Source organism: Megascapheus bottae, chromosome 16, assembly GCF_031878675.1.
Source record: "Megascapheus bottae isolate mThoBot1 chromosome 16, mThoBot2.hap1, whole genome shotgun sequence".
NCBI lineage: Eukaryota > Metazoa > Chordata > Mammalia > Rodentia > Geomyidae > Megascapheus > Megascapheus bottae.
In genome coordinates, this window is record NC_143524.1 from 35,431,459 (window position 1) to 35,455,715 (window position 24,257).

General features: G+C 35.5%; 1 protein-coding gene across 11 annotated transcripts in view; it reads left to right on the forward strand.

Moving 5' to 3' along the window:
* The window catches only part of Btbd10 (BTB domain containing 10), a 49,646-nt gene that overhangs the window by 16,189 nt on the left and 9,200 nt on the right, over window positions 1-24,257 (forward strand). For 7 of the 11 annotated variants that reach the window (XM_090348129.1, XM_090348130.1, XM_090348131.1 and 4 more), the window contains 4 exons: window positions 16,016-16,212; window positions 19,039-19,324; window positions 21,651-21,753; window positions 22,986-23,106. In XM_090348129.1, the coding sequence (XP_090204255.1) occupies window positions 16,059-16,212; window positions 19,039-19,324; window positions 21,651-21,753; window positions 22,986-23,106 (664 nt within the window). In that variant the 5' untranslated portion in view covers window positions 16,016-16,058. Of the gene's footprint in view, window positions 1-3,180; window positions 3,536-15,237; window positions 15,301-16,015; window positions 16,213-19,038; window positions 19,325-21,650; window positions 21,754-22,985; window positions 23,107-24,257 lie in introns of those variants that run through there. The other 4 variants (XM_090348124.1, XM_090348123.1, XM_090348125.1 and 1 more) reach the window with 2 other exon arrangements.

The following is a 24,257-nucleotide window of genomic DNA, read 5'->3' on the forward strand; positions in this document are numbered from 1 at the left end:
TCTTGGTATTTTTCTGCTAGTGTACAGTATTGCATTATAGAATGAAGAGATGACAATGTTGCAATTGTCAAAGTTGGCTTTATAAAAGCTTTGCATATTCAATGAGAAGAATTTATAAAGAGCTTACAATGCTTTTTTTTTTCCCTTGCTACTGTTTCATTTCAGTAACAAAGATAGTTCTTCTGTGGTAGTAACTTGTATTTTTCTGGTGCTCTGGGTAACTTTCTGATGTTTTTGGTGTGCTGTATCAGGATTTAGAGTTTTGAATGAAAACAAAAATATTAATAAATGGATTAAAAATTTTTGTAATTGGAAGACCATCAGTCTTTTGAATGAGTTTATTTTAGCCAGGTAGAAATCCCATGCCAGCAAGACCAGCTTACTTTTAGAGACTTCTGATCCCTATATATTTAGGAACATTTAACTTCATAGTTTTTTAAGGCACTGTTTGACTTTTTTAAAATAGCATTTTAGGAGTTGATGGAAAACTAGTGTGGAGAGAAGTTTTAAAAACCATCAATTTGTATAATATAGAACCTGACCCCAGTTCAGAGAAATTCAATTATTTATTTATTTATTACCAGCCCTGGGGCTTGAACTCAGGGCCTGAGCGCTGTCCTTGGGCTTTCCTCAAGATTAGCACTCTGAGCTGAGTATCTAGCTACTCAGGAGGCTGAGATTTGAGAATCAAGGTTCAAAGCCAACCCGGGCACAAAAGGACCTGAGACTCTTATCTCCAATTAACCTCTAGAAAACAGGAAATGGGACTTGGCTCAAAGTTAGGGCAGTAGTCTTGAGCTGAAGGGCTCAAGGACAATGCCCAGGTCTAGGGGTAGGGCGGTAGCCTTGAGCTGAAGAGCTCAGGGGCAGTGCCCAGGCCAAATTCAAGTCCCATGACCCACATAAAACAAAGATTAGCACTCTACCACTTGAGCCACAGCACCACTTCCCACTTTTTCTGTGTATGTGGTACTAAAGGGATTGAATTTGAGTCTTTGTGCATTCTAGGCAAGCACTCTATCACTAGGCCAAACTCGTGGCCTAATTCACAAATGGAACAATAAGAAAACTATAGTGTACTTGGCCTGTGGTACTGAATTGTAAAATAAAGTTCAGAAAAGAAATTTATTTCAAGTGAGTAGGTAAAAAGACTTAAAGTAATCCTAGGTGATTAGAGAATTAGCATGAATGGAAGGACATTGCTGTCAAGGACATTTAGGAGATTATCTTGATTCAAGCTCTGGATAGTACATAGTATAGATTTGGCAAATAAAAAATGTAAGATGAATGACCTTGTTCAAGGACAGCTAACTTGTTAATGGAATTTATAACAAGTTTCTCATTGTTTTTTTGAATTTTAAACTATATTATAGAGATCCAGTATAATGAATGACTATTACTCATCACATAGCTTCAAGTTAGCAACTATTGGCTAATTTTATTGCATTTTGACCTACTTATCCATGTTTTTAATCTCATATTTTATTTATTTTTATTAGGAAAAAATGAGTTGTATGCACAAAGGGGTTTGTTGAAATATTTATAATTTGAATATAATACACTTTTTTTTCTTTTTTTACCAGTCCTGGGGCTTGAACTCAGGGCCTGGGTACTGTCCTTAGGCTTTCTCCAGGCTAGCACTGTACCACTTGAGCCACAGTACCACTTCTAGCTTTTTCTGTGTATATGATACCTAGGACTGGAACCCAGGGTTTCATGCATGCTAAGCAATCACTCTACTACTAGGCTACACTCCTGGCCTAAACTTTTTTTTTTTTTTTTTGATGCATTTTGCATTCACCCCAGTTTTTGATTTCCAGTTTTTTCTTACTTTTTCTTGCTGGTTGTGATCAAAATACACTTTATGTGTGTGGGGGGGGGGGAGTGGCATTTCTGAGGTTTGAATTCAAGGTCTGGGTGTTGCCCTTTAGCTTTTTTGCTCAAGGCTAGTGCTCTGCCACTTTAGTCAAGCTTCACTTTTGCCTTTTAGATAGTTAGAGATGAGTGCCATGCACTTTCCTGCCTCATCTGGCTTTGAACTGCAATCCTTAGATCTCAGCCTTCTGAGTAGCTAGGATTATTGGCATGAGACACTGGTGCCCATGCACCAGTGATTTATGAAGAAAATACCTGTTGCTGTTGTATATGTACTTCTGTTGGAGTTTGGAAGTTGGGCATGTCTGGCTTATGATTTGCATTTTACATAATAAAATTTTAAGGTACTTTCTTCTAAATGTATATATATATATGTATGTGTATGTATATATATATATACATACATACATACACATGTGTATGATTTACAAGCCAAGACAGAAGCTGCTCTGGATATATATTGAATTCAGTGGGATATAGACAAATTAGTTTAAAAATTAGTGAAGATTGTGTTTTTCTTTGACTATATAGTTAATAACACTATAGAAGAGTTTTCATAGCTTGCTAATCATGTTGAAAATGCTTTCAGTTGAAGTATATGTGGCCTGAAACATGACAACTTTTCTTTTAAGTTATGAATTAAAGGACTGTTTTGCTATTTGAAAAAGAAAGCACCTCTTCTGTAGAATGCTAAAATGTCTGCATAGAAGATATGCCTAAAGCTCTTGAATATTTGAATTTTTTAGAATATAACTATATAAAACTTTTATTTGACATCTGCTCAGGTTACTAAAGATAAATACATCATATTTTCAATCTCAGACTTTGCCGCAAGGTTTCATTCCCACACAGAAGTACGCATGCTCATTTTTCCTGAGACTGCATGAAGTCAGAGCATTCCAGTTTCCCTTTTAAGTCACTCTTGTAGTCTCAGCAGCAGTATAGAATAGGAAAGTTTGGTTGTTTGAAAGACTAGTTCTTGAGTGGTTTCTTAAAGTACAGCTAATATTTTTCCTGTGGTTTTAAAAGAGAAGCTTTACTGCCAGAATGGACATACTGATATTAAAAGGAGAAAAGTTATCTGTATCCTAGTTTTTTAGAACCTGGCAAGCTGTCAGAGCTAGAATTAGCTTTACAGATGGCATTTGGCAACTCATCTACATATCTCTAAGCTCTCATTCTCTTGCGTTTTCTTCCACCTGTCTATCAATTACAATATCCAATCACTGTTCAGAGATGAAGAAATGGGATGATCACAGCTCACACGATGCTGTTTGGTTAGAAACGTCAGTGCTGCAACAACCCACGGCTGAGTCAGTGTCTGTGAGAAAATGAACTGAATTAGTATAAAGAGGGGGTTGAATCTCTGATCATGTAAAGCCTAAATATCAGCAACAGCATTATTACTCAGTAGAGGGAGGGAAGCTAAAGGAAGTCTGTGGACAGGTGAGATAGGGGGAGGCTGAGATTTTTCTGATTGTTGAGAGGAATCTTGAAGATGATGGAAATATCAGATATTCTAAAGTTTCTTAGTAATGCCCAAGGATGCTGACCTGGCCTTCAGTGCTGCAGTGTTTGAAAGAGCAGCATCCCTTTATACTCTGATTTCCAATTTTTTTTCTTGTTTTTGTGTGTCTACCTTGGCATGTACTAAAGGAAGGTGTGTATTCATTTATTACATGGTATCTTTGGGTTATAATTATATGTGTACTTTATATGTAAGTGATGAATACAAAAGAGGTTGAAAGAAATGTTGGCCTTTGTTTCATTATGATCATTATGTTCTAGATGTAAAAGATATATTTGTTTATCAGTTTAATGACTAATTAAAATAAATAAATATGTTTTTATTGTTTTCATGGGTTTAATGCTTTTTTACAAGATGTAACTTGAAATGCATTATATTTAGTATTGTTTTTTATGAAAAATACTTATTTAAGTGAAGGCTAATTTTGAGATATTTTAAAAATAAAATTCACTGTAAAGAAATGAAAATATTGAAGTAACATTTTAAAGATATATTTAAATAATATTTTTACTGTTGTTTGAAATAACAATTTGTAGAACCACTTATTTGTAATATTTTTTACAGAGCTGAGTATATTTGAATGATAAAGTTCAAATTGGTTAAAATGACTTTTTAGTCTGACAGAATAGAAAATGTATATACCACTATTAAAACAGAATAAACCAGATAAATTTTGGATTAGTGCAAATTAATTTTCAATCAGATAAAAATTTATAAATAAACATAATTCTTGCTATGGGATTTAAAGTTTTAACAGGTGACATTGCTTACCTGATTAGGAAATTTTAGTACAATTTAAAATACATTAATAATTGTCCTGTTTTCATTACCACATGCTACTGATAATTTTGTAGGGACTTTTGAAGTATTTTATATTTCAAAGTCTTTATTTTTGATGCTTGTAAGTGATTTGTAACAGACTTGCTATGGATGTTTTAAATTATATATATATATAAAATACATATTATATATATATTTAGTATCTTATATTTAGTCGTGTGTGTGTATATGTTGAGGGTATACTTAGGGTCCAGAAATATCTTTCTAAGTTTGTTATAGTAGGAAGAGTTATAAAAGTAGAACCTCAGCTAGATCTTTTTCTTTAATACTTTTTTAGAATATTTTCCTCTTCTGCCAATTCTTTCAAGATAATGCTTTCTTATTATAAAAAAAGATACATTCATTGCATAAATTTGGTAAGCACATGACAGCATATATAAGAAAATAAAAATATTTTACTACCATGAGAAAAGAATCACACATGTATACTTAAATGACGTTCAGATATTGTTGTATGTGTTGTTATATAATCTACTTTTTCAAAAAATTATAAACATTCTCTATGACATAAAATCATCTGTAGCATAATTGGTTTGCATACTCTTCTATGTACACATTTTAAATTTCTTCATTAATATGTGTTCTTCAAAAAGGTGACTATCTTAAGGAGTTAGGAAAAAGGTAATTTTGGATAATTTTCTGCTAGAAATAAAATCCTTAACCTGCTTTCTAAGTAGACTCTTTAAAAATATGCACATTATTTTTATAATGAAGCAAATAACTAAAAAGTAAAAAAAAAATAATTCCTTAAAACATCCAGAGAATAGAACTAACATCAATCAAATGATTATTTATATGCATCTAATGAGAAGGTAATCCAGGGAATTGCAGCAACAATATATAACAATGAGAAAGGAACTTCAGCTCTTACTTGGAAGCTTCTTGGTCAAAAAGGAAAGAAGAGACCACCATAAATACCAGTAATAAAAATAACTAAGCAACCACTTTTCAGGAGGACATAGAATGCAGTACAGGCAAGCACAGAAATAAAAATGCTTTTAGTTTGTGTGAGTTGTTCTGGGCCATTTGAAATACCCTTCATATCACACTTTGAAATTCTTGATAATATTTGTGATCTTTGAAGTTTTTGTGAGAAGAGAGGTGCTAAAAAATGAGAGTTTGGTCTTATTTTTAAACGGATACAAGGTTTTAGAGTAGATGAAAAGGATAATTTATGATTATCTTGAAGGAGTCAGATTGAAAATGTGAAATAGGTTTGTTAAGAATAGATTGTCAAACCAATTTTAATTTTCCACTAGCAGTTAATAGACTAGTGCCAATATAAGAAATCTGAATTTATACTTAGAGTTAAGAGAAGCCTTTTTTAAAGTTAAAAAAATATTTCCTTGGATATGATATGAGAAAACTAGCAGATAGTTATTATGCTAATTAACCAGTTTTGATTTTGAATGACTATCCAAAAGTAGATTGGTCTTGAAAAGTGTTTTTCCCTCATTTGGAGGCAGCACATAATCAAATTTAGACATAACAATGTAGAAAGAAAGCAAATAATATACTGAATAATCCTGATAGTCTCTGAGGCTGGACTGTTGGGGTAATGTAAATGAATTCTTAAAGAGTATATTTAAGGCCCAAAACAAACTGTATATTAAAGTTGCATGACTTACAAAATTACATATGAAAGTGAACTTTATATATAAAACAACACAATCTGGTTACCATCATCTTCCTTATATTCCCCCCCCCCCCAAAAAAAAAACCCAAAAAACAAAAAAACAGGGCCTGGGAATGTGGCTTAGTGGTAGAGTGCTTGCCTAGCAAGCATAAAACCCCAGGTTTGATTCCTCAGTACCACATAAACAACAAAATAAAGGAAAGAAGTATTTTGGCTAGGAGTTTGGCCTAGTGGTAGAATGCTTGCCTAGCATGTACAAAGACCCGGGTTCGATTCCTTGGTACCACATACATAGAAAAGCTGGAAATGGTGCTGTGGCTCAAGTGGGTACAGCTCTATGAAAAAGCCCAAGGACAGTGCTCAGGCCCTGAGTTCAAGCCCCAGGACTGACAGAAAACAAAAACAGCTGGGTGTCAATGGCTCATGCCAGTGGTTACTCAGGAGGCTGAGATCTGAGGACCAATGTTTAAAGCCAGCCTGGGAAATTTAATGAGAGACTTTGTCCAGCTAACCACCAGAAAGCCTAACCAAAGCAGTCTTAGTAGAAGAATAGAGTCACTTTGCTGTGTGTTAAAATATTGTCTTGAGTTCTGTATATACTCATGGGAAAAATGATGAGGAAGATTGATTCTTTGCAATGTAAAAGAGCTAAGAATTTAGGGCTAGGAATGTGGCCTAGTGATAGAGTGCTTGCTTAGCATGCAAGAAACTCTGAGTTCGATTCCTTGGTACCATATACACAGAAAAAGCCAGAAGTGCTGCTGTGGCTCAAGTGGTAGAACTCTGACCTTGAAAAAGCTCTAGAACAGTGCCCAGCCAGCACTCAACGCTCAAGAAAAAAAGGAGTTAAGAATTTCAGAGGAATAGTGGATAATTTCTGAGTAGATAGCAGAGTAGAATGAATACTAACTTCAAATATTTGAATTTTCTTTTGGTAAATGAAGTTAAACTTTTAATCAAAGTTTAACTTTGTTCCTTTGGGTTACATCTTAGATCTACGACTTAACCATATGATTTCAGGCAAGTAGCTTATCCTCTAAACTTCCATTTCCTTCAAAAAGAATGATTGTTTTTTGGCTGTCCTTGGACTTTCTCAAGGCTAGAGCTCTACCACTTGAGCCTCAGCACCACTTTCAGCTTTTTCTCTGTGTATGTGGCACCAAGGAATCGAACTGGGGTCTTCGTGCATGCTAGGCAAGCACTCTACGACTAGGCTAAACTTCTGGCCCCCCAAAAGAATATGATTTTTAACGATTAATGTGCTCAGTATTGTGTTTGGCAGGTGCTAAAATGCACAAATTTTACCATGATTTTTATTTGGTCCCAATAGGCAGAAAGAACTGGGTCACTACTTGGTTAAGGGTGGCATTTGCAATGTTCAGAGGCAATTTTTTGATGGGGAAAACTGAAAACTCAGACCATACTTGTATCGTGAATTTAGAGGTCAGAGATGCTACTAAATGTTCTGCAGTGCACAGGACTAGTCCCCACATCAAGAAATTATTCCTATACAAACCCCGGAACTCTAGTCTTAATATTAAAGCATTTGCTTTTTTTTTTTTTTTTTTTTGGTCTGTCGTGGGGCTTGAATTCTGGGCCTGGGCATTGTCCCTGAGCTCTTCAGCTCAAGCCTACCACCCTGCCCTTTAAGCCACAGGGCCACTTCCCATTTTTTAGTGGTTAATTGGAGATAAGAGTCTCATGGACTTCTTACTTCAGTGCCTGGCTGACTTTGGACTTCTTTGCCCAGGCTGGCCTTGAACCATGATCCTCCTAAGTAACTAAGATTACAGGCACAATTTACATCTTAATGTTGAGGAAAAACTGCCAAAGTCAGAACTTTCCAAAGCTGGAATAAATCTCTTAAAGGAAACTATAACTTGGTGTGGGGCCTTTGCATTCCACTAAAGATTTAGTTTGCCATTTATTACTTCTTTAGGACTCAGCTCAGACATATCCCTTCAGAGTTATGCTTTGATCTTTCAAAATGGTGACTCTGTTCTTTATTCTGCTTATGCCTCATAGTATTAATCTCCATATAATATTTAAAACATGTTGTATTCTTTGTTTTCATCAGCATATATTATTTTTGAGAAGAGAGACATTGTGTTATAGCCACTAACACTGGAACAATATGTGGCATATGAAGGATGTTTAATGAATAGATGTAAAGTTTCTGAGTTTCTATTCAGGGATGCTTCTTTTTAGAGATGTGCTTGCTTAGTCATGTCCCCTTAAAAAAAAAATTGAAAACAGGAACAAGGTAATAGCTTTTATTTTCCCTTTGCAGTTGCATCTTAGTATATTACCCAGATTGTGTATGTGTATGTACACATGTGTGCAAGCATATGCCAGCCCTGGAGTTTGAGGTCAGACCCTGGGTATTGTCCTTAGCTTTTTCTCTCAAAGATGGCACCTTTATCACTTGTGTCACAGCTCTACTTTTCTAGCTGTTGGGTGGTTAATTAGAAATAAGAGTCTTGAATTGGATCCTGAGACCTCATCCTCCTGAATAGATTGGATTACAGGCAGGAGCCACCAGCATATGGCTCCAGGCTTGTTTTGAATTCAAATGATATTCCTGCCTCAGCCTTCTGAGAGCTAGTTCTACATGTATGCACATGTATGCAAAAAACTTTTAGATGGGTGTTGGGGGCTCCTAGCTACTCAAGAGGTAGAAATCTGAAGATTTTTTTGAGAGCCAGCCCAAGAGGAAAAGTTGGTGAGCTAGAAGTAGAGCTGTGGCACAAGTGGTAGAGTACCAGCCTTGAGCAAAAAAGCCAAGCAGGAGTGCGAGGCCCTAAGTTCAAATCTCAGACATTGCACACATCTAAAAATTATCATTTGAGAAAACTTTTACCTTGTAGTAAAGAGGTAAGGTTCCCCCCCCCCATCAAAATTGTGATATTGTGGTCTTAGGTAATCAGTTAATCTCACAACAACATACCAGAGTACCTGCTGCTTTCACTGCTTTTGCCTGTAGACTTCCAGTGTATCGGCAATGAGATTTTAGGAAGAAAAGATGCCAAGAAGTCAGTAGTATTAAAGTATGGCTGGACTATATTTCTTGCTCAAGTTTTTTTTTTTATGGGGGGAGGGATATGGGATGTAAATATCATTTAAAATATTTGTAAATCTTTGAGATCTTAGCCTATTTCTAAGTTAAGAATTTACCTTTTGCATAATGGCTTTTGTTCTTGGGAAACTGGCTATATATTAGATAGAAAAGCGAGCAGATTTATAGAAGGCTTGGTGACTTTGCCTCATATTGAGAATTTTTCATTAAATGTTTTAAAAATAGATTTTGAGGTTTGTAAATGGTTAGATAGTAGCTGTTTTTGATGATCTGGACTACACAGCTTCTGTCTCAACCACAGTTTTACCATAGTGGGGCAGAAGCAGCTTTATGCAGTAAGACAGGCTGTGTATTCTGCTCTGACCAGAATTATTTTGGATTTTGCATTCGGGGAAATTTTTTGAAATGATTGTGCATAAATAATAAAGTGGAGCTCCAGTTGCGCAACCGGTTAGCGCGCGGTACTTATAAATAATAAAGTATCTTGGGAATGGAACCCAAATCTAAACATGAAATTCATTGCTGTTTCATATTCTCTTCATACATAATAACCTGAAGATAATATTATATAATAGTTTAGTGTGCTTGTGTTTTGATCATGACTCATCACACAAAAGTCAAGTATAAAATTCACTCACCCTGCTCTAAAGGTTTATGGTTTGGGTGCAGTTCAGATTGCAACTGGCATGTGGCTTGAACTCTTGAGGTTGGGTGCTGTCTCTGAGCTCTTCAGCTCAAGGCTAGCACTCTTATCACTTGAGCCAAAGTGCCACTTCTAGAGTAAAAAAAAAAAGCTTACTGCCAGGGCGAAGTGACTCACACCTGTAATCCTAGCTACTTAGTAGGCCGAGATTTGAGGATCAAGGTTCAAAGCCAGCCTGGACACAAAAGGACTTGAGACTCGTATCTCCAATTAATCTCTAGAAAATGGGAAGTGGAGCTTGGCTTGAGGATAGGGAGGTAACCTTGAGCTGAAGAGCTCAGGAACAGTGCCCAGGCCAAGTTCAAGCCCCATGACTCACAAAAAAGAAAAAAAGAAAAAAAAGGAAAAATACACAACAAAAAAGCATCTTATTTTCTGCAAAAGTAAAAGTTGAAGTTTAAAATAATGTTTATTTATTGAGGACAGACTAATTCAAATACATAAAGACATTAGGCAGATACTTAGAGGGCTTCTTACTTCACCTTTAAGAAGAAATAAATAACTTTTTTTCTTTCTTTTTTTTTTTTTACCAGTCCTGGGTCTTGAACTCATGGCCTGAGCATTGTTCTTGGGCTTTTCAAGCTACACTATCACAGCACAACTTCCAGCTTTTTCTGCTTAGGCCAAACTCCTGGCCTAGAATCTTTGTATATTTTAATTTATTATTTACAGATTTCTTTCTGTTTCTACATTGCCTGTTGGCTTTTTTCATTATAAAATAATTTTAGATTTTTAAGAAGTTACGAAATTATACAGTAAGTTCCGAGATGCACTGTCCAGCCTTTCTGAACAGTAGCATCTTCAATACATGTAGTATGTTCTCATTTGTGTGTATGCCAGTCCTAGGGCTTAACTTGGGTTGTATACCTCTGAGTTTTTCAGGGCCTACAAACTAAACGATTAGCCTTTTTAGGTTCTATCAGTTTTAATATGAATTTTTTCTCTTTTCTGGTTTGTGGATACCAGAAACATTTATCATATATAATATTACACAATGTGTAAACTTCTGTAATCTCTACTATAGTCAGGATCACATAGTTGTTGCATCACCACAGAGAAACTTTCTTGTAATACTCCTTTATAGTTAGTACCCCTTTCTAGAGCTCATTCAGAATTCTTTATTCAGTACTATGATTTTGTATATCAAAAACACTAACTACATGCCAGGTGTGGTGGCTCACGCCTGTAATCTTAGCTACTCAGGAGGTAGGGAGGAGATCTGAGGATCATGGTTCAAAGCCAGCCCCAGTACTAAAGCCTTGAGACTCTTATCTCCAATTAATCACTAGAAAATGGGAAGTGGGGCTGTGGCTCAGGAGGTAGAGCAATAGCCTTGAGCTGAAGAGCTCAGAGCTCAGGGACAGTGCCCAAGCCCAGGGGTAGTGCGGTGGCCTTGAATTGCAGAGCTCAGGGACAATGCCCAGGCTCAGAGTTCAAGCCCCATAACCCAGCAAAAACCAAAACAAACAAATATATGGAATCATAGACTACCTAAATTTGGGGTTTGGGTTTTTCATTCAGCATGATACTGCACTGCCCTTGAGATCCATTCATATAGTTATACATACCAAGTATCAGTAATTTTCCCTCTCTCCCTCCCTGCCTGCTCCTCCTTCCTTCCCTCTTCCTTCCTTCCCTTCCCCCTCCCTCCTCCCTCTTTCCGACCCCCCCCCCCCCGGTCTCTCCCTTCTCTCTGTCTCTCTTTCAAGTATTCTTTATGTTTTTGTATAGGTATGTATTTTTTACCCAGCATTAATTATTCTTTCAGAAAGATTTCTTTTTAATTTTGCTTACAGCACAGATCTTATGATGAATGTTCTCTTGTTTATAGAATGCCTATATTCTTCCTGTGCCTCCCCACTTTTTTTTTTAGTCTGGTCTCTGCCCTTGAACTTCTTTTACTCAAGGCTAGTAGTGCTCTACTGCTCGAGCCACAGCACCACTTCCAACCCTTTCTGAGCCGTTTTTGGAGATAAGCGTTCCAGAGCTGGGAATCTTGATCCTCAGATCTCATCCTCCTGAGTAGCTGGGACTAGAGGTGTAACCCACTAGCACTCAGCTTCCCCTTTATTTTTGAAAGAGGGTTTTGCTCACTAACATACTTAGAATTTTCTTAATTTTCTTTAACTGTATTGGGTTTGTTGTACATGTTGTATCTGTGGCTCTGTGATTTTCATCAAATTTGGAAAAAAAATGCAGCCATTGTTTTTCTTTTATCTTTTCTTTTAAGGACTCCATGTATATCTATGACGCACACATACCATACTCTGCTCATTTTTCTGTTTTGTCTTTGTTTCAATTTGACTGTTTCATTGTATTACCTTCTTTCTGTATTGTATAATCTGCCATTAATTTCATCCAGTATATTATGATATTATCATTTTTTATCTCTGGTAGTTTATGTCTAATTTCTATATAACTTTTGGAAGAGTACAGTTGTAACAACGTATTGGATTTTATTATTTCTAATTCTGGCTTGATTTCACCATTCTCCCCAATTGTGATATGTGTTTCAGCTTCTTGGTATGAATGTCATTTCTTGCTTGTGCATTTGATATTTCTTGTAAGTATTCCTGACCTTGTTTTAGGTTTCACGTATTTAAATAATGTGGTCCTTTCTGGTCTTACTGTTAACATTTGAAAGATTTGACTAGAACTCAGCCCAATCTAATTATTTCCTTATCAGAAATAAGACTCTTGTGATTTTTCCCCTCTCATTGCCACTTGTCATTTTGACCCTTTGGAAACAGTTCCTATTCACTGACTTGTATGAGGCTGAGCACTGTGTGTTGACAGTAGGCAGCAAGTACTCCACGTGGATGTTGCTGATCTATGAGGTTTTCTGTCTGCACTGCTCTCATCTCTAAAACTTTCCTGAGAATGCTAACTGCCTATTATCTCAACATCTCAGCTCTATTATTTTTAATTTTAGTCCCCTGGATTCTTTCTTCCTAGGCTTCCTTTCTCTGTGTTTACTCTGGAAACTGTCAAGATGATAAGTTGGGACAGTTACTAGTCTTATTTCACTTGCTTTCTGTCTTTCAGGGATATTGTACTATGTTTTGTAACTTAATTATTTTGTATATACTGTTTGAATGTTTTGGAGTTGTTTTGTATAGAAGAGTAAATGCAGTTCTTGTTATTCTGTCTGATTGGGGCTAAGCTACTCTTTTCCCTTTACCTGTCTCAATTCTCTTACATGAAGCCTGAAACAGAGCAATCCCCTTTGAATTTGCTTGTCTTTACTTTTCTTTTCCTGCCCCTTTCATTCTTTATCCTCCTTCCTTTCTTTCTTTCCTTCTTTTTCCTCTCTTTTTCTCCATCTTTCTTCCCTTCTCCTTGCTCTTCTCTTTCTTTTGGGGAGATTGAACGCAGAGCCTTACTTGGCAAGTTCTGTACTACTTAATTTATACCCTCAGTCCTTTAGATTATCTTTTGGTTTTGAAACAGGTTCTTTTTATTTATTTTTTATTGTCGGGGTAATGTATCGAGGGGTTACAGTTATATTTCCCAGATAGTAGGTGCATTACTTCTCACATCTTGTTTTCCCCCCTTCCCTTTCCTGTTTCAAATAAACAAGCTATATACAATATACTTGGCAACAATATGCGATTAACCAAAGGGCAACAAAAGGGCAGAGAAATAACATAGTACATTACGAAGATAAAGCTCTTTTTTCCATATCCTAGAGATCCTTTCATTTAGTTTCATCCTATATGACCTTTTTTTTTTTGTGCTATTGTAATCTTCTGTTAGGAAAGTGCTAGGTTTTTTGCTATTGTAATCCTCTGCTAGGAGAGTCCTAGATGTGTACTAATTATTACAAATGAGGGAAACCATTGAGCCTATGTTCCTTTGGGTCTGGCTTGCTTCACTTAATATGATTTTTTCCAAGTCTTTGCATTTCCTTACAAATGGGGAGATGTCATCTTTTCTGATGGCTGCATAGAATTCCATTGTGTATAAAGAACACATCTTCTTGATCCAATCATCTACTAGGGGGCATCTGGGTTGGTTCCATATCTTTGCTATGGTAAATAGTGCTGCAATGAACATTGTTGTGCTAGTGGCTTTAGTATGTCCTTGTGAAAAAGGTTCTTGCACTAACTGGGCCTGGGCTTGACCTCACACTGAAATCTGAGTAGTTTGGTTTATAAGTGTGTGTCACATGCTCACCTCTGTTCTCATTTTTTTTGTACCTAATGATTTTTGCCTTGGAATACTTTTCTGTTCTAAAATTACTTAATTAAGTAGAGGAGGATATAATTAGTGTTATAATTTATTGAGACCTATTTCAGGACACATTCTATTTGAGTATGCAAAGGAAAGATTCATTTAAAATCGAAATAGTTTGTAAATATAAGTATTTCAGCAGAATGTTTAGCACTGTATAATCTTTTGGCTACAAAAGATATCTGGTAGAAATGCTGTTTCAATTAACTAGTCTGCTTCGCTCTTACTCATACTGAACATTTAGCTTCCATTTGCCTTAGACATAGTTGTGTTTATACATTGTTAAATTATCAGACTCATATTTAGGAAATGTGCTTTCTTGTTGCTGAAATGACTGAAACTTAGCAATCAGAAAAATTAAAGAGTTGTTCTACGCATTTCACAGCAAATACCTAGGAATCAGTGCTCTAGAGTCCTACCAGTATAAACCCCTTTGTCTTGACCACATTAGCAGTGAATGAGGTAAGATTAACTGGCAATCTGAATTTATTTTGTCTTGATCCTCCAAGAGCTCAAAGAAAATTACAGTGGGATGGAAAAACTGGTCCACTGTCACGCACATAGGTTTTCTCATTTTAATTTTCAGGGACTGTTTCAAGAGGAGCAGTTTCCTTAGAACCAGCATGACATGTGCTAGGAATCTTAGTGTTAGTTATGATTCTGGATCCTTTCTGAGAATGAAATTGGCAGGATATAGACATGGAAAGATGTTTGAAATCTTCAGTTCTGAGATTTTTTATTTTTTAAAATTATATCCAACTCATTGTTTACTGTCTTATGCATACGATTACTTCTTTATTGCTTCTACAGCCAATTCAGTTTTTGGGTAATTTATTGTTCTTTAGAAACTGGAATTTTGTGTTGTCTTAATTTTTAAAACCCGTTTTTCATCTCTACAACTTTTCCTGTTGTGCTTGGTTCTGGCTGTGCTTCGAGTCAGTGTGACCATGCCCAAACTAACTGGGCCTGGGAAAGGTAGGCCTTATGTTCTGAGCCTACCAATGTCCAGACAGATACTCTTTACATGTTTAAAATTAAATAAATGAAGAATGTAAAGGAAAAAAAAAAGAGTTGTTCTATATATGACCCTTGCTCCTATTAGTAAGAATTCCTTTTTCTTTCCTACTTTAGTAAAACCAGAAATTTGTGTTCCTTTTCTGCAGTTCTTAAATATAAATGCAGTAGAACTTTTTGACTTGTTCTAAAGAAGATTATATTCTAAGAATAGAATTGTCCTCCTTTCTTCTCTTTTACTAGAAAAGGAATAACAGAGAAATTTATTTTCTCTTTAAATTTATGAGAGACAAATTACTGAGAAAGACTGATAGATCACCCTTATTTCCTAGGAGTAACTTTCAGGATAACTAAAGATCAGCTCCATCTCTGTCCTGGTAATCTGTTATAACAAGGTAATGATTGATTTTCATAATGAAGCACACTGCTAAAATAATACAAAACATTGAGATAATGACCAGCAGAAGAAATGACCCTGAGTCACTGATGAGTTTAAAACCACTTTCTCAATCCCTAAAAAACTAAGTTTTAAACTGTGGTTTAGTCAAGAAGCACTATATTATGCTGGGGGGAGGGGGAGGATGGGAAAAACCACTCCAGTTTAACAAAAAGCCAGAAGTAGAGATATGGGTTAAGTGGTAGATCTTTAGGCATTAGCAAAAATGCCAAGGATACTCTGGACCTAAGTTGAGTTTCTCCATACCAGCACTAACTACAAAGGCAGTTGAGTGCCTGTCATCCCATCCTGGGTTGTGGGGAAAGACGGGAGTTGAAGTATCAAAGTTTGAGACCAACCTGGGCTGGGCACATAGCAAGATCCTATCTTAATAAAACAAACTAATAAAACAAAAAAGTCAATTAACTTTTCTGGTTTTAATTTTATCATCCATTAAAAAAAAAGAATTCAACCATTATTATCTTTTACAGGCACATTATTACAGAATTTACCAAATCTTTAGGTATGACATAAACTAGATTTCAGAATTGGGAAGTAGCATTTGAATTTTGCACTTAAAACATTAGTAGATATGTTAATCTTGTTTTTCTTAGAAGTTCTTTGTGATTTTATTTTTATGCCTTTATGGTTACTTTTCTTTTCTGACTTACCAGTACTCCCTCACGTGTTGCTGAAGGAGGAATTGATCACACCAAAATGAGTCTACATGGTGCTAGTGGGGGACATGAGAGATCAAGAGATAGACGAAGGTCAAGTGACAGATCACGAGATTCATCTCATGAAAGAACAGAGTCTCAGCTCACTCCCTGTATTAGAAATGTTACATCTCCAACCCGACAGCACCATGTTGGTATGTACAGTTGGTTAACGTTTACCAGTTCTTAAAAATGTGCATTTGCTTTTACAGTGTGACTGAATTGTTCTTAATCCTTCAGAGTAAAATTAGATTATTTCTTCTATTCAGTTCTTTGTATTTTAACTGAAATTGGTTTTTGCTGTGAGGAAAAAAATAGCTTATTGAGTACAACTTAAAGGTGATTATTATTTTTTTCTTGTTGCCAATCCTTGGGCTTGAAGTTAGGGCCATGGTATCATCCCTGAACTTTTTTGCTAACACTCTACCATTTGAGCCACAGCTCCACTTTCACTGGTTTTGATATTTTATTGGAACCAAGAGTCTCATAGATTTTCCTTCCCAGGTTGGTTCAAACTGCAATATGCAGATCTCAGCCCCTGAGTAGCTAGGAGTATATACATATACATATACATATACATATACATATACATCTTCTACCTCTCTTTCTCCCTGTCTGTTTCCATGTCTCTATGTCTCTATCTCTATATCTGTTTGTCTCACAGTGTTTTATTATAAAATAGTGTTTGTATTAAGTTATTAAGATTCTGGTTAATACATTCTTGTTAATTCTAACAAAGTGAAAGAATACCCACCATGGAGTAAATTATTCTTATTTTATCACTGTTTCACATTTAATAACAAAAGAGAGAGAACTTGTGAAGTTTTTTTTGGGGGGGGGGTCAGTCGTGGGGCTTGAACTCTGGGCCTGGGTGCTATCCCTGAGTTCTTCAGCTCAAGGCTCATCACCATTTCTGGTTTTCTAGTGGTTAATTGGAGATAAGAATCTCATGGACTTTAGTGCCCGAGCTGGCTTTGAACTTCCGTCCTCAGATCTCAGCCTCCTGAGTAGCTAGGATTATAAGCATGAGCCACCATGCCTGGCTAGTGTTTTATTTTCTTAACAAGTAGCATAGGTCTTTTCCTTCCTCCCTACTCTATGCTATCAATGAACATTATTACCCCAGTTGAACACATTGTATGACTGTAAAGTATGAGTGAAGCAGATGTTCCCAAGCAGTATGAACTTGCTCATTGTCATTTCCCCCCAGGGAAGCACAAATTAAATTCTTGTCATATGGCCTAGGGATATAGTTTTAGTAGTAGAGTGAGTATTTAACATATGAAACACTTCAGTGGGTTCAATCCTTGGCACTTAAAAAATTAAAAAAGATAAAAATTAATTTAGGCTCGGTATATAGCTCAGTAGCAGAGCATCAACTTACTATGTTCAAGTCTCTTTTATTCCCTAAAACACACAAAAACTGTATGAGATAGTTTCTGATAGTTTGTAAATCAAAATCTTTTTTATTAGGACCTGATCATGTAAAAATCAATAATGTATAAATAGATCATTTTAAGGGAGACTAATGTTTATAAGCCAGAAATTAACAAATAAATAAGAATTGATGTTATTATATACAGTTCAATGTTTTGAGAGCTGGATAGGGGAATATATAAAAGAATTTATTAGCAAATTTTGCTTTGGAGATGCTCCTAGCCATTGTGGGAGCAAGTAATAGAAAAGAGGTGTCAGAGTAGCTCTGTAGAGATACAGCAAACCTAATTATATAATCAGTAACATTGTACAGAGTGTTCTAAGTAGCTTGAGTCATGAAGGAATTTGGCAAAAGCTGATGAAACTGATGAGACAGAGGTACGTTTTTAGGTCACCTTTAAAATTTAATAATCTAGCCTCTAAATAAAAATGTATCACAAAATCTTGGTTTCCAAATTTTGAAAATATTTTTTGCTTACAAAAGTTATATGTAGTAATTATAGAGCTAATAAAATTTGCAGAATTTCTTTAACAACAAAAAAATAAAACAAATAAGCAGTTGCTAAAGCTAATTCATTTGGTAGACATTAAAAATACTTTAAAAAGTAAATATGTATTGTCTTGAATTATTATTCTTCCTTTAGAATCTACCTTTTGTATCATATAAAATGATATTTATTAAAATGAATTCCAAAAAATGGGAAAAAAAGAATTTATCTTTTGTGAGAGAAATTGTTGATTTTGGAGTGCCCTTATTAACATAGTGACTACACAGATTATGTTTCAGAGAAGTGTTGGCCTTTTTAGTAGTTAGGATAATTTAAATTGCTGTTCTTAAGATTTATTGTGGCGGCCCATACTTACAATTGGAGTTCTTAGAGGCCAAGACAGTGGGATCCTGAGTTGAAAGCCAACATGATATGTGTCTCAAAAAAAATGAAAAAACAAAATTGGTAGCTTCATTAATCTTTTGTAAACTTTCACTGAATACATGTTTGGATGTGAGAATATTTGATTCCTTTGGTTTCAATGTATTTTGCAAGAAAGTAACTATAAAAATTCACTAGAATTTGATTTAAATTAGTCTATGAATAAGCCCCCAACACCAGTGACTCATGCCTATAATCCTAGCTATTCAAGAGCTTGAGATTGGAGTATTGCAGTTTAAAGCTAGCTCAAGCAGAAAAGTCTGTGGGACTCTTACCTCCAAAATTATGTACCAAAAAAATATGAAACGGAGCTGTGGCTTAAGTAGTAGAATGCTATCTTTGAACAAAAAAGCTCAGGGACACAAACAGGCCCTGAGGTCAAGCCCTAGGACTGGCACACAATCAAAAAAAGTGAAAATAAGAGTTTATAAAGAATATTTTGATGTTTTGAATTTTATTCCTGGAAAATAAATTGCTTATTGTGTTCTTTGAAATAATAAAGCATGCTGGTTTATTTAAAGCAACTTTTCTCAGTTAAACATTGTGTCGAGCATGAATAGTTTTTGAATTTTTGAAAAGAAAATTTGTATAACTTTGTTTACATTTTTGTTCTAGAGCGAGAAAAGGATCATAGCTCTTCTCGTCCAAGTAGTCCTCGCCCTCAAAAAATCTCCCCAAATGGTTCCATGAGCAGTGCTGGGAACAGTAGTAGAAACAGTAGTCAATCAAGTTCAGATGGCATCTGTAAGACATCTGGGGAAATGGTATTTGTATATGAAAATGCAAAAGAAGGAGCCCGGAGTATAAGAACGTCAGAACGAGTGACATTAATTGTGGATAACACTAGATTTGTTGTAGACCCATCCATTTTTACTGCACAGCCAAATACAATGTTGGGCAGGTTGGTATTGCTGCTGTTCTTTTACAAATTAGAAAGTACTTTTGAAACCACTGCTTTATTTTTTTTTCTCCCATTTATGTTTTGTAGTAATACAGTGTTGATTAATGATTAGTGCTCCATTTTTTTTATTGCCAGTCCTGGGACTTGAACTCAGAGCCTGGGCACTATCCCTGAGCTTCTTTTTGCTCAAGGCTAGCACTCTACCACTTGAGCAACACCACCACTTCTGGCATTTTCTGTTTATGTAGTACTGAGGAATCAAACCCAGGGTTTCAGGTATGCTAGGCAAACACGCTGCCACTAAGCTTCATTCCCAGCCCTCCATTCTTTTTTATGAATGAAAAAACCTGTGTTTTGGAGATTAAATTACTAGTACAAGTTAATATAGCTAGAATGCTAGAACTTGATTTTGTTTCAGTGTTTTTTGTAGTACCTATAGGAATAGACAAATATCAGGATACCAAAAGATCTCTACAGATTGAAACCATAAATTTCCTGAACATTCCCACATTCAGCCACAGATAGAAGCAGCATTGTTTATAGAAAAAGAATCGTTTCTCCTGTGAAATCAACGTGAGTTATCAGTTTGAAGTAGATATTCTGAAAGAGGAAAAGAGGAGTGACATTAATAAGTCCATGTAAGATAAAATAAAGGAAGTTCTGGTTTGTACTGGTACAGAGTAATAGATTAAAGTTTGTAGTTATGGAAACTGCAATCTAAGAAAGATGCAGACATAAATGTAACAGAAGTTTACATGAGGCAAAAACTTAGGGTATTTTTTTCTAGTTTGCTCACATGATACCTGTGTATGCATATGTATGATTTGTTAGCCTGTTGGAATAGAGAGGGGATTTTGATTTTACATAAAAATTGAGAAGTTAAATAATTTTTTAACATAGACACTTAACATTACCTCTGTGAAAAATGCATTTTTTTACTATCATGAAAGGAATTATTGGTGAAATCTATTAGGAAGATGACATTGTTAATTTATTTTCACATAAAAATTAAAGAAATATAAAAGTAATTTGAAATTAGCCTCTGCTGTTTTAAAGATTTTTTTTAAAGCATTGACACTGTCTGAAAAGAATAGTTTTTTGTAGGAAGTTCAAGTATTTGAGAAAAATTGCATGACATTTGATTCTTGAAAGACTATCATCTCTCTTTTAAAAAAATCAGTGAAAGCTTTCTTTTATGGCTGTTGACTAAAAGACTATCTTTGGGGATGAAAATTAATATTCATTGGAGAACAGTGGCGTTCTTTTGGAAACTTTGAAATAAAAAAAAAGCTTTGTCTTTCATAGTTTCTGTGTTATAACAAAAAAGAGGAAACCATTGAAATTAGGAAACTACTGGAGAAAATACTTAGGACAACTGGATTTACTTTCTGTATCACTGAGTTCAGACTAAAGAATAATTTTTACTTTTTCTTGCATCAGGCTTTTTAATTTCAGAGAGCCTATTTTGCATATTATCTTTTTCTAAATACTACTGTAAAAGGGTCAACAATGTGACTTGAAAAATCATAAATTCACTTATCCTTTTCTTATAGAAAAATATTAAGAGCAATTTACTCAATTAAACTTTCCGTTCACTATTCCATCTTTGTTGGATGGAGAATCAAATTCTGGCATTTGATTGTGGCTTTCTTTCTCTCTCTGCTTGCTTGCTTGCTTCCTTCCTTCCTTCCTTCCTTCCTTCCTTCCTTCCTTCCTTCCTTCCTTTCTTTCTTCCTTCCTTCTTTCCTTCTTTCTTTCTTTTTTTGTCAGTCTTGGGGCTTGAACTCAGGGCCAGAGCACTGTCCTTGGGCTTTTCTTAAAGCTAGCACTCTACCACTTGAACCACAGCACCATTTCTGGCTTTTTCTGTGTATATAGTATCATTGTTTACAGGAAATCTCTATTACTGTTCCTACCTATTCAAAAGTTTTAATGCTCTTCCCCTCCCCACCCCATTTTTTTGTGGTCCGTCATGGAGCTTGAACTCAGGACATGCACGCTGTCCCTGAGTTCTTTTGCTCAAAGCACTCTACCACTTTAATCTACAGCTTCACTTCCTGTTTCTAAGTAGTTCTTTTAACTTTTCTGCCCTAGTTGGCTTCAATCCTCAGATCTCACTAAGTAGCTAAGACTACAGGCATAAGACTCTTGTACCCAGTGTAACATTCTTTCATTTGTAATGTTTGTGAAGATAAATTTCTGATAAGGACTCGAATTAAGTTAATGATACAATTTTGTGTTTAAATTATAATTTTCACTTTTGTACATTAAACTGATTTTCCCTATTGTAATATTGTTAATGCTTCTCAATTATTTGCTACCATAGGATGTTTGGGTCTGGCCGAGAACATAACTTTACACGTCCCAATGAAAAAGGAGAATATGAAGTAGCTGAGGGAATTGGTTCCACAGTGTTTCGAGCAATTCTGGTAAGTGTGATTTGTTTTTGTAGTTCTTTTGTTTGTGTGGTGTTGGGTATGTGTTCAGGAGCCTTCCCATGCTGGAGCTTGAATCGGAGCCTGAGCTCTTTAGGCTCACGTGCTTTACCACCACTTGAGCCACAACTCTGCTTGCTGCTTTTTGTGGTTAATTGGAGATAAAAGTCTCACAGACTTCCTGCCCAAGTTGGCTTCAGACTGTTACCTTCAGATCTCAGCTTCTTGAATAGCTAGGATTATAGGCATGAGCCACTGGTGCTACTTTGAATGCTTTTTACTTGTAATTCCCTCTTTGGTGCAGGAAGCAAAGATCTATTTTACTATCTCTTCAAGGTAGGCAAGATATTTTGTTTCAGATACCTTTTAATTTTGTTTATTTAGAGTTTATAAAGATAATAGGTTGTGAATAAATGAGTTTTGTGACCTTGGAAAAAAAAGATAGGAAGATTGCTCTCTTAGGCCTGCATAAGCAGGCTTTCAAGTGTTTAATAACAGCATTTTCTGGAGCCATATTCTAAATTTAGAAGGTCACTCTTCTTGAGAACTTATATAATAAGTTTATTAACCCAAACCAGCAATAGGGAAACTTTTGAAAGCCTTCAAAACTCCGGGGCCAGGAGTTTGACCTAGTGGTAGAGTGCTTGCCTAGCATGCATGAAGACCCTCTATACCACATACGTAGAAAAAAGCCAGAAGTGGTGCTGAGGCTCAAGTGTTAGAGCTGTAGCTTTGAGAAAGTTCAAGGACAGTGCTTAGGCCCTGAGCTCAAGCCCAGAACTGCCAAAAAAACAAAAACAAAACACCTCCATTATTTTTTTTGTCCTTCAATATCTTTGTTTTAAACTAATTTGGGATGGCGGTAGAGTTTAAATTTTTTTCTTGAAGAATATTTGAATAAATATTGCTGAATCCCTGCTTATAATTTCCATTTAGTGAAATTACACTGAATCTCACTGAACCTGAATTACCCCTTATAGATATTATAACAAAGATATTCAATGACTTTAAAATTCTGATTTCAGATGTTGGAAATTTGAGAACTTTTGTTGTTATTGCTATTATTATTGTTGAATGTGCTGTTTACCTAGCCTTAACAATAAGTTTTAGCTATCTTGTGCTCCAGGTGTTTTATGCCCTTTTTTTTTAATGTTTGAACGTCTATTTTAATGAAGAAGTTGTGTATAATTCAATGTTTTATACGCTTTTGTCACTTTTGTTTTCAGGATTACTATAAGACAGGAATTATCCGTTGTCCTGATGGCATATCCATTCCTGAACTGAGAGAAGCATGCGATTATCTTTGTATTTCTTTTGAATATAGTACTATTAAATGTAGAGATCTCAGTAAGTATAATGTTTAATGTGTATAATGTGTAAGTAGTTTATAGAGTAACAGTAGATTGTAAAGCAAAGACTGAAAGTTTATGATTTTCCCAGACTTCAAGTATTAGTTTAATTAATTATAAACCCCTTTGGTATTACAAAGATTATTTCTGGAAGACTTCAGAGTTCTATATAATTTTTGTGTAATTCTCCAAAAGATTTTCAACTTTAATTATTTTTATGAACATTGCTAGCTTTCCTTTTTTTCTTCTTTTTGGTCGGTCGTTGGCCTTGAACTCTGGGCCTGGGCATTGTCTCTGAGCTCTTCAGCTCAAGGCTACCATCCTGCCCCTTAAGCCGCAGTGCCACTTCCGGTTTTCTAGTAGTTAATTGGAGATAAGAGTCTCGTAGACTTTAGTGCCCAGGCTGACTTTCAACCACAATCCTCAGATCTCAGCATCCTGAGTAGCTAGGATTACAGAAATGAGCCACTGTGCCCCACTACATTGCTAGATTTCTTATCCCTTGTCTATTTGCTTTTTGTTGTTCAAGCCAGAGACTTGAACTTGGTATCTGGTGCTTGCTTTTACTCATTAGGTAGTAATTCTCTATGATCTGAGGAATGCCTCCAAATTCATATTTTGCTTCTTATCAGTGTCTCTTGGAGTAGAAGCCTTGGCTTTAGTTAAATGTGATCTGATTAATTTCTCAGATCACATTATCTAAAACTTTGCAATATTTTTATACTATGATAGGAGGTAATATCCAAGGCACTGTGGTGGCTACAAATAATTATCATACAATACTTTTCATTAGAGATCATAAACTGAGTCTCTAAACATGTTTTATGTAGCATTAAAGTAGCTTTAAATATTGTCTTAGAACAGGGTCTGGCACTTTAGAATTCTGATCGTGATTGATATTGTCTCATGACCTGTGCAGCACCTACTGTTCTATTTTGCTTCAGAAAAGAAGCAATTCTTCACAGAATCAGCCAGAATATTATTACATGTTGACTTGGATATTTAGTGGGTAGAGAAGTTCAGAGAAAGATGTCATATGGGCAGAGGGATTGGAGAAGAGTTTTGAAGAGACAGTAAAGAATGAATAGAAATAGTTTAGAAACAATTGATCAGGTTATTTTAAGAGCTCAGAATCATTGTAAGACCTTT